This window comes from Parambassis ranga, chromosome 18 (assembly GCF_900634625.1).
Source record: "Parambassis ranga chromosome 18, fParRan2.1, whole genome shotgun sequence".
In the NCBI taxonomy this organism is placed as follows: Eukaryota; Metazoa; Chordata; class Actinopteri; family Ambassidae; genus Parambassis; species Parambassis ranga.
Window position 1 is genome coordinate 7,712,679 of NC_041038.1, and position 10,452 is coordinate 7,723,130.

Below are 10,452 nucleotides of genomic sequence, written 5' to 3' on the forward strand. Positions count from 1 at the left end.
AGGACAAACAAGTGAATTGTTTTTTATACAATCAAAGAACTTGTCTGAATTTACACATTCATCATAATCTGTATTCTAACATTTTGTTATTAGACTTTTCCATTCATTCTACCATCTGCAGACATACCACTGCGCATGACCTGATCACACCACCTTCTTTCCCCTCCATCCACAGTAGGAAATATGATGTTGTGTGATGGGATCACGCGGGAGTCAGAAAATCCGGGTAGTCATGCGCTAATCCGGTATTTAAGGTCGACGCTCCAGTGGTTTAGTGAGGACTAGAAGCAGGGGCCTGCAGGGGCGAAGGGAAGGGGAAGTTTTACACTCACTCATTTACCAGTGAAGTTAATCCCTGATGTGATGTACGTTTATTGTAGGATACAAAGTTAGTTGGAGTGTATATTCTCAGGTGAAAAACCAGTCTGACTTGAAATCAAGCGTGCGTAAAGTTTTGGCAACATCTTTGGATAATGTGGCAGTGCTGCTTTTTGGTGCTTGTGGGCGCGGTGGTTGTGAGCGCCCAGTTCCCCAGGGAGTGTGTGACACCAGCGGGACTGAGGAGTGGACAGTGCTGTCCGTCTCCCTCTGGACTGAATAACGACCCCTGTGGCTCACTCACGGGGCGCGGACAGTGTGTATCCATCACTGCGGACACGCGCCCGCATGGACCTCAGTATCCGCACGACGGACGGGATGATCGGGAGCGTTGGCCCATCCGTTTCTTCAACCGCACTTGTCAATGTAACGGGAACTTCAGCGGTTATAACTGCGGCCGCTGCAAACACGGATGGACGGGGCCCAACTGTGACCAGCGGGTTTCTGTTGGTAAGTCAGATCTTTGATTAATAGTCACAGCGCAGTTAATGGTCATGTGACCGATGTTAAATATAAATTAGATCCCTCATAAACAAACATACAAAAAGTCATTTGGTCACATAAGTAAGACGGTGCCAAATATCTGCCGGTTACGCACACATTCATTAAAACTGATTCCCAATTAACGCATGACTGATTGAGGTAATCCCATTTCCCCCCCCTCTGCTCTAATCCCTCCAGTAAGGAGAAACGTGATGCTGCTCAGCACGGACGAGAAGCGTGCGTTCGTGAACGCACTGGACCAGGCCAAGCGCACCGTGCACCCCGACCTCGTGATCGCGACGCGTCACTACTCGGACATCTTCGGGCCCGACGGGAACACCGTGCAGTTCGAAAACGTCACCGTCTACAATTACTTCGTCTGGTCGCATTATTACTCTGTCAGCAAGACGTTCCTTGGTGCGGGTCAGGCCAGTTTTGGGGGAGTGGACTTCTCACACGAGGGCCCCGGTTTCGTCACTTGGCACAGGTACCACCTGCTGCAGCTGGAGCGAGACATGCAGGTGAGATCTATAATCTGGAAAGGGTACAGTGTTTTATAACTCTTCCATTGTTTATTTTGGCTAATGCGTTTCCCCACTAACTGTATGGGCGAGGAAATCACTGTTGACTGTCACACCTTAATAAGCAAGCAGCGACCATGATGTGATACATTTACTGTGACCTGATCTTCGATTTGATCTGCACCAAATCAATTTGTTAGACACCAGCATCATGCGCAGATCAGTGTGTGGAGAATGTTAATAATCCCTTCAGATGGCTATAATATCCAATGTGGCTCATAATTACCATGAAAAAAAAAGTCTGTCCATAAATCTGGCACATTGGCATGTTTTTAAATACAGGTTGACTGAAATGTGTCTCAGCTCCTTAGTGTATTTTAATCATGTATTAGTGAGCCTGGATTTCTGTAGAGTGGTGGATTATCATTCAGAAGAGTAAAAATATGTGGTAAAGTTTCAGGTTGAGATGTGGAGGGAGCAGCTATAAGATGAGTGATTATGTTTCCTTGAGCATCATCAATATCATGCTGCTCCTAAATCCTGTACTGACACATTATAGATGAGGATTAGTGCCACTGTAAAAAAAAGTGAGTGAGTTTTTACTATCTGTGAACTTCTGACCTTTATCGACACCATGAGTTTAGAGTCAGAATCCAATTTGCTTTTTAGATTAAACTCTGAATACTGACTTTCATTTTGAGGTCTGACCTCTGTGAGGTTTGAATCAGATGTCTGGCAGGCCTGATTTATCCGACTGACTCTTTTATTAATGACATTAGGCCTCTTTTCACAGAATTTCTAATTTCTTCACGGCTTTACACCACCTTATTGATATTTCACACATTGTATGTAAAGTAATTGCTTCCACAAAAGCTGTCGTGGAACCAATTTCATTTATTGCACATCCATTCATTTAGTGTGAACTTCTCTTCTTGAGGCAGCAGGGGGAAAATAACATTCATGACAGCATTACTAAAATAGACTGCAGGTTAAACTTTGGCTTTCTCTCTCTCTTTCTTTTTTTTTTTTTGCAAATTCTAACCTATCCTCCTTTCTTTTATTTATATCCATCACCACTAGGACATGCTGCAAGACCCCTCCTTCGCCCTGCCCTACTGGAACTTTGCTATCGGTGGCAGCACATGTGACATCTGCACGGATGACCTGATGGGAGCCAGGAGCAGCTTTGACATGAATTCCCTGAGTGCCAACTCTGTCTTCTCCCAGTGGAGGGTCGTGTGCGAGAGCGTGGAAGACTATGACACACTGGGGACCATCTGCAACAGTAAGACAAGAGGTCTTAGTGTGAGGCAGACACGATGTATAAATGTATAAATAAATGACGTCTTGCCTACTTTCTTCAGGCACTGAGACCTCTCCCATCAGGAGAAACCCAGCAGGAAATGTCAACAGGCCCATGGTGCAGCGCCTCCCAGAGCCCCAGGATATAGCTGACTGTCTGCAGGTTAACGCTTTTGACACACCACCCTACTACTCCACCTCCTCCGAAAGCTTCAGAAACACCATTGAAGGTAAGCGGTGTTATAATTTTTCTATATAAATCTACAATGCTGAGTTTTCTTAAGCCTTTTCCTGTTTTTATATCAGGCTACAGCGCCCCTCAGGGAAACTATGACCCCGTGGTGAGGAGCCTCCACAACCTTGCCCACTTGTTCCTGAACGGCACAGGAGGGCAGACTCACCTCTCCCCCAATGACCCCATCTTTGTCCTGCTCCACACCTACACTGACGCTATATTTGACGAGTGGTTGAGGAGACACGGACCAGGTTTAGAAGCTACAAAAAAAATCTAGTTTTCCTGCTTTTTCTGCTACATTTTAAGCTAACGTTCAATATATCTTCATAGATTCCGCTGTGTATCCTGAGCAGAATGCCCCGATTGGTCACAACAGGGCCTTCAACATGGTGCCCTTCTGGCCTCCAGTGACCAACGCTGAGATGTTTGTGACCGCCCCTGAAAATCTTGGCTACACTTACGAAGCTCAATGGCCTGGTATATACACTTTGTGCATGCTCTTTCAAACTTTACTTTAATTTAAAGCACACATTAATGATTATCTGCATTTTCAGGTCAAGCTTTCACTATGACTGAAATCATAACCATGGGAATTGTCGCTGCCCTCGTGATCGTCGCCGTCATTTTCGCTGCCACCACCTGCATTGTGCGCTCCAGGTCATACAAGATGGAGGGTCACCAGCCCCTGCTCGGGGATCAGTACCAGCGATATGACGATGACAAAAGCCAGTCTGTAGTCTGAGACGGGTGCTCAGATGGTTCAGGAGCCTCACCCACGTGCCTCTTCTCTTTATCACATCACAGAATCACAGCTGAATCTGTTCTCACGAGAAGAGAAATAATATATTTTTTTGGTGTCTTTAGAAGAAAAATGAAATTCCTCACAAGTCTGCAAAAGCCCTTACACTCGAGTCTTTGGAAAATGGAAAATATGTTCAATAAGTGTGAACATTAAAAGTGTCCTTTAGATTAATATGACAACATCAGTGCCTTTCTGTAGTTTAGTGTCTGATATTTCAGCTTTTAAAATGTGATCTTGTGTACATAATGTAGAATCAAAAATATTCCACATGCATAGGCCCTTGTGACTTTTTAGGTTAGATTAGTTTAGTGGCACAATCCCAACACAAATGAATGGATAAGCAATAATTGGTACATAATACAGCTCCCATGTAAGGTGGATGATGACCACAAGGGGGTGCAATAGCTCACTTTCTGAAACTGTGCTGGTGCAGCATGAATTAGGACAGATAAGCTTTGTTTGTTTTTTACATAATGTATTGAGATAAACTGATGACCTGAAGTGTTGCTGATTAATGAAGTCATAAGAAGCATTAAAACAGCTGGTGATTCAGAAGAAATGTAGCCAAAACCTTCTATTTTTTGCCTTTTTTTTAACTAAATTATGAATTTAATTGTCATTAATGCTATTCTGTTTTTAAATGTATGTATAATGGTGTAAAATCTGGCTGATTAAATGTTATTGCCACACACATTATATAGCTTTCTTCTTGTAGGAGTTGTTTGAAACATGACTACTTTTTGGTCCTTTAAAAGATACTGTTTGCTTTGACCAACACAGGAGTACATTTGATGTGTGCTGCTAACAGGATAACTGCTAATTTGGGTGAGGTTGGTCAAAGATGTGCTTATGAAGAAAGTAATGGTAAATGGTAAAATATGTATAATGTGCTACTCTTATTGGTAGACATTGAGGAAAATATAAATATTTGTTTTAAAAAAGTTTTTTAAAAAATTATTGTGCACATTAAATTATAAAAACGTCTTAAGAACCCTGCTGAAAATAGTTCCTGTTTCCAGGGGACTCCATAAAATGACGGACCTGCCTGGAACAGGCTGAAGTTTATTGTTTTGTGACGTTTTAGGTTGTGGAAGTATTTTAGGCATCGCTGGTGTTTTAAATGCGCTGAAATGTGAGTTGTTTTAGCATTAGTACACATTATACGCTGGTCTTTGCTCGTTATTATTATAATTTATTTTCTATATTTTCACACAAAAATGTTGCTAAATGACGTTGACGTTGCTAAATGTTGCTAATTTAGGAATTGTTATTCCCATTTAACCGGAACACTTTGCGTTTTTATAGAAAAACATCTGTTGTTTGTGCTAGAGCAGCATTAAATGTATTTGCTCACTTGCTTGAGCACGTTTTAAATGAATTGTGACTATTTGCATGTGAACTGAGCTCTCCCGGCCACCATGTGTATTTCATGTATATTTAGAGCAGCCGTGCATTATAATGTTTGTTTATGTCTGTGAGGAGGTGAAAGTCAGATACAATATAAGAGAGATAAATGTCCCTACATGTCTCTATTATTAAAACTGTCTTTTGTTTGACACCCAGGTGTCGCCTCACCTGCCGGGTGTCCGGTTTCAGAGGACTCTCCCGGGTGTGGGAGGTCCCACGACGGAGCATGCTGTTATGGAAGGCCGTCCTACTACTGGGGGGAAGGCGTGAATGGGAGGTGTGCTGGCGCAGCAGCGTGTGCGGTGGATCCAGAGTTTGAACTCACATCACTGTGTGAGCTGAGCTGGGTGAGTGAAGTGTGCGGCTACTTTGAATCTCTTTGGATGATACTTTGCGCACATCGTCTCCCACAGTTTATCCTTGGAAATATTCCTGCGAGTTTTACAAACTTTCTGATAGTAATAGACAATGGACGAGGACAACAGCGTATTGCCCGAGTTGAAGGATATAGAGACGAAGTTAGGTCGAAAAGTTCCAGATAGTCTCATTCGCTCTCTGACCGGAGGAAAACCCAGCGACAGGCACGACAAGTCTGCAACGACGCATTTAGCAAACTGCAAATTTTGTGCTAATTCTTCGGACTTAAAACGACTGGAGAGCAAAATGTCTTTCCTGAAACAAGAAATGGTGAGTATATGTTCTTATAACTTTTATCTAATGTTTCTGAAGCTTTTATCTGTTAATAGCCTAAAATGCTACAAACTACATTAAAGTTTGCTATGCTATCTAGCTAACTGCTTTCTAATTTTAAGCTAGCGCATGTATATTTAGCCTGGTTTCCTGCCAGGCAGGTAAACAAATTAGCATGTCTGAGTTGGTGTGCTGCTTTTTATTTATAGGGAAATCACAGGAAATGCTTACACTGCATGCACAAAAACATCTCAACATGTGGGTGTTAAGTGCATGAATTGTGGTGCTTAAATGTCGCTCAGCAAGGTGTGAGCCGTTCACACCTGTGCTCCACAGTGAGCAGACCTTTTGTTACTCACTCACTCCTGTGATGAACATGTGATTACAGAGCACCCACATCAATTTAAAGTGTCATGCGTGTAAGACTGAAGCTTTCCTGAGTCACCCCATTTTCAGTGAGTGGGGTCACTGAGGGTATTAGGATTCCTGAGCAGATGGTCCAGTTGACCGAGTTTGACAGACTGCAGTAGGTCTGTATCATGTCCAGCTGGGTAGTTGTGACCATATTACACCTGGAACTGGCACATCATGTTGACCAACAGTGGCTTAAATTAGTTTTATTGCAAACAATGAAGCCGATTTTTATTTAAAATACAATCAGTGAGTAGCTTTTTACTGTTTAATTTCCTTTCCTGTTTTGTGGCTTCCTTCGCAGCTTATCCACTAATCCAATCAGACTGCTCTGTTCCAGTGTGTACTAGACACACAATCTTGTGTGTTTAATTTGTATTGTCAGAGAGGTTGAATTTATCTATTTTGAATGGGCCATTCTCAGAAAAGGTCACAGCAGCTCTGTTTAGTCTTAAATTATGCATCCATGCAAAATTAATGCAGAGCTAATTTTGTTACCAAATCTCATTCTGCTTATTGAAGACCCACCGGTGCCATCTTGTTATCATGAGGTAGATGCCTGAACTGAAATTCCATCTCCATCTGTTTCTTCTTCTATGTGTGTATAAAGCAGGTGGTTGTACTTGCAAAAGCAAACACAGCAGCGACGACGTGAGCCAAATGAAGGGTGGTTGCAAATCCGTTTCAAAGAGAGCCTGTTATGTCGAGCCAGCTGCTTGGAACACTGAACCCAGGCCTGTCTCGGTGTTTTTTGACTGTAGCAGGATGTTACAGCTGCCCATTTACCATTTTTCATTCAGATGGGGGTTTTTGTCACCCATTCAGCTCAGAGGGGGGGGGGGGGGGGTCCTTTGACTTGACTCCATAGGCTGTCCACTTCCATCCACATCAATAGCATGGTTTGTCATGGCAGGGAGTTTAATCAATGGCCATACTGTGTAAAGTAGGTCTATCATTCATTATCCTGGGTGAAAATGTGTTTCCTGACTGTGCTGTGAACATGACTCAACAAAGACTGATAGTCTAAACAAAATAGCACACATTGTTGGAGCTATGAGGTGACATAAGAACGCTTACAGTTGCGAAGAATCACCACAGTAAAGAAGGAGAACTGGTGATAAATTGTGATGCTGACATTGCGTGTTGCAATATATTGACTTTCAATCTATAGGGATACTCTGTGTTGCATAGTGTTGTGCAAAAAGGTGTCAGAGGAACAGTTTGAGATTTTGGCTTTCTTAGACTTGCATAAGAAGAATGATTTCATTGTCTGTTAACTTAAAATATATTAAGTTAACCTTCTACTAAACTACAGATTTCAATCTTCACACTTTAAATGTGACTTGTGAAGATTATCAGCTGTTACACTGTGCTTTTGTAAATCAGCTTTTGACATGGATATGTTAACGGTTTACCATTTTTATGCTAAACAAAGCTAACTCGTGACTTGCTGTAGCCAAGAAGCTACTTTCTTGATTGGAGAGGAAAAAAAAGAGGTGTATCAATACTATAGAGTCATATGACTAACTTTTATACCAAGGCAAACTTTCTTTGTGGAAATCACACAATCAAAGTGTGGAAAGCACTTCTCAGAAAATATATGGCAGATGTCAGGGAAGGATTTTGCCTTATTTAAATGCAGACCATGGCTGTAGTGAGCATGCATATATGAGATATGAGAATGCATTAATGAATGAGTCAAACTACTCTGGTAATTTTCCCTGATTTGACTTTTTTTGAATCAATTTTTATCTCCACAACACAGGCAAACCTGCGAGCCATTGATGTGAAACTGATGCAGCAGCTCATGTCCATCAACGAGGGCATCGAGTCCATCCGTTGGATGATAGACGATAAAGGAGGCCCCGCCAGCCAAGACGGCAGCCTGACAGGCAGCCTGTACAGCCTGTCAGACAGCCAGGACGGCACGTCACTGCGAGGCAGCTTCAACAGTCTGAATGATAGTAACAGCGACGGGCTCGACGGCCTGTCCGTGGGTAGCTACCTGGACACCCTAGCAGAGGACCTCCCAGATGACCCCTCGCCTACGGACCTTGATTGTTTTGTGGATAAAACTGTAATTGATGGTGACACCTTCAGCAAGTCACCTCTAAAACTCAGGGTGGAGTCGGATGAATACTACTGCTTTGGATAACGATAAGCTGAACACAGTGGTTACAGAGACTACTGAGATATGTGTCTTGTGAACATTTTTCCCCTTCTTAACACAGCCTTTTATCATGTTTGCAGGTCTTTAACAATATTACATTTTTACATCGAAACCACTGCTACTTAACCTCAGAGCAAATGCACATAAAAACATTTTAAGATTGATGTCTTAACTCTTTATTGTGCTAAAAATTAAAAGGTGCTCAATTTGATCTATTAGTATATTTATTGCTAAGCTGGCCAATACCTCAGCAGTTTCCTCTTTCTCACCTTTTAGCTTTGAAGTACTAAAAGTAGCTCAGTCTGTATAAAACTCCTCAATCAGCTGATCTAAGTAAAGAACCAGATTAGGATTTAGCATGCATTTGGAAAATTGGACATTTCACGCTGAGTTTGTCTGAAGAGGGTGAGCTGTTCGGAGTGACAATGCGATCAGCTTGAGTGTCACAGCAAGTACAGTTTTCTTCAATGCCAAAATTTTGAGCACCGCTCAAATGTACGCGTTTTAATTGTTTGTTTTTTTTCACCAACAAGAATTCTTCAGCTTAATACTCAGCAATATTAGACACACACACATAGATATTAGTTGCACATTTAAAGCACAGATGCTTGACTGAAAAACCAAAGCAATTTTGATTGTCTTAAAGATAATTTAAGCCCAAGGCAGAAGTACGTTAACGCCAGATGGAAGATTAATAGACTTTGGGCATATGTGAAACACATGTTTGCTTTGTGGGCACATTTTAATTCTCCTGTTTTTTGTTTGTTTTTTAACACTCTTTACATTGCTGTGTGTATAATTGAGTTGTTTTAGCTTTAAACTGTATTTTACAATGCCTCCTTTTTATTGATTGCTGATAACTGTGTTGTGAAAAAAGAATAATATATTGTGATTTTCTTCTTGCTCACATTGTGTTAAGTTTTTAATGTAAAGACTGAACTGTTGGGCAGCTGCTATTAAAAAAAGAACTCATTATAGAGTCTTAATGAGATGGAAAGTGAACATTATGGTGCTTTCCTTTTTTAGTACCATAAATGAAGGTTAAGAGTAATTTTTAAATAACGTAGTGAGACTTTGTGGTGCCCTGTGTAATGCACCATGGAGAAGTGTCCTCGAGGAAACACAAAGACCAGGAACATGGTTCTAAATGTGGCGGCTAATTTGCGTGTTTAAAATTCCCATGCGTTTAGCTGAGGACCGGCGATCCAAGATAATATTTAGCAATGCATCACATGCTGATGTCACCACAGCTTTCAAGTGCAGCTATTAGACTGAGCCGCATAAAAAATAATCAAACAAAAATGAGACAGAATCTGTAATGAAATGTAAACCATGCAGAGTATTTCATGGCTCGTCTGTGTTATTCTCGCTGACTTCTTATCTTTCATGTGTAAATTGAAGTTGCAGACGGAGCATACAGGGAAAGTCATTATAGGAAAGATGAGAACCTCGGTTTCTTTGGCTTGCAAATGAATGAGAGGCCTCAGGCCGCCGTAGTACGTCAGTGGTGCTTAAACTGGGATCGGACATCAGGGCTCGCTGGATTAGTCTTCACTGTGTACATAGAGCTGACTCATATCAGGGGCCTCAACTTATTGGAGCTAGCATTCATGAAGTCATTGGTAGATGGAGGGGTGTTTTTCTGAGTTTAACATGAGCTCCTTTAAAACAACTTGATTGGACACTTTAAGTGCTACACTGGGTCCAGACAGATATAATCACTTTATCCAGCCACATTAAGCGCACTTGTAACTTTGTCTCACTCCAAGTGCAAAGCAGCTTTATTTGGTTTTATGCTGCCTTCCCTTATCTCTACCTCCCAGAGGCTTTGGCAAGCTTAACCGCCCCCCCTCTCCTTCCTATGTCAAGCTGAACCAGGCTGTAAGGCCATCAAACCAAAGTGCTCTGTGAATGGTAGCATGACCTCCTTGTCAGCAGTTCAATTAAAAACGCAAAAATGTTCTTTTAACTTCATGTCCAAACAAATGTAGCCATGTAATGACAGACTGATGGCTAATATCCCTCAGGGGAAAATGTTGAGACTGGAGCAAGT

The 10,452-nt window shown here is 41.8% G+C and overlaps 2 protein-coding genes across 3 annotated transcripts; both read left to right on the forward strand.

Moving 5' to 3' along the window:
* Window positions 1–289: 289 nt before the first annotated feature.
* On the forward strand, window positions 290–4,417 carry LOC114450747 (5,6-dihydroxyindole-2-carboxylic acid oxidase-like). 2 transcript variants are annotated; one of them, XR_003672135.1, is made up of 8 exons: window positions 290–828; window positions 1,060–1,382; window positions 2,463–2,667; window positions 2,747–2,914; window positions 2,991–3,170; window positions 3,250–3,396; window positions 3,474–3,778; window positions 3,835–4,417. XR_003672135.1 is itself a non-coding variant. In XM_028429094.1 (7 exons), exons 1-7 carry the CDS (start codon window positions 474–476, stop codon window positions 3,659–3,661), a joined length of 1,566 nt encoding a protein of 521 aa, XP_028284895.1. In that variant the 5' UTR covers window positions 290–473; the 3' UTR covers window positions 3,662–4,417. The 2 variants fall into 2 exon arrangements, 1 of the variants encoding a protein (XP_028284895.1); XM_028429094.1 differs by having other exon boundaries at window positions 3,474–4,417.
* A 989-nt stretch (window positions 4,418–5,406) lies between these two features.
* Window positions 5,407–9,249, forward strand: lurap1l (leucine rich adaptor protein 1 like). Its single transcript, XM_028429358.1, has 2 exons — window positions 5,407–5,815; window positions 7,995–9,249. The coding sequence occupies exons 1-2, from the start codon at window positions 5,597–5,599 to the stop codon at window positions 8,382–8,384; spliced, it is 609 nt and encodes a 202-aa protein (XP_028285159.1). The 5' UTR covers window positions 5,407–5,596; the 3' UTR covers window positions 8,385–9,249.
* The last annotated feature ends 1,203 nt before the right edge of the window (window positions 9,250–10,452 follow it).

Coding starts and splice junctions, on each gene's coding strand:
- LOC114450747 (XM_028429094.1), top strand. CDS start 474: ATGTGGCAGTGCTGCTTTTTGGTGCTTGTGGGCGCGGTGGTTGTGAGC. Junction 829..1,059: donor TGACCAGCGGGTTTCTGTTG/GTAAGTCAGATC, acceptor TAATCCCTCCAG/TAAGGAGAAACGTGATGCTG. Junction 3,397..3,473: donor TTACGAAGCTCAATGGCCTG/GTATATACACTT, acceptor CTGCATTTTCAG/GTCAAGCTTTCACTATGACT.
- lurap1l (XM_028429358.1), top strand. CDS start 5,597: ATGGACGAGGACAACAGCGTATTGCCCGAGTTGAAGGATATAGAGACG. Junction 5,816..7,994: donor CTTTCCTGAAACAAGAAATG/GTGAGTATATGT, acceptor TCCACAACACAG/GCAAACCTGCGAGCCATTGA.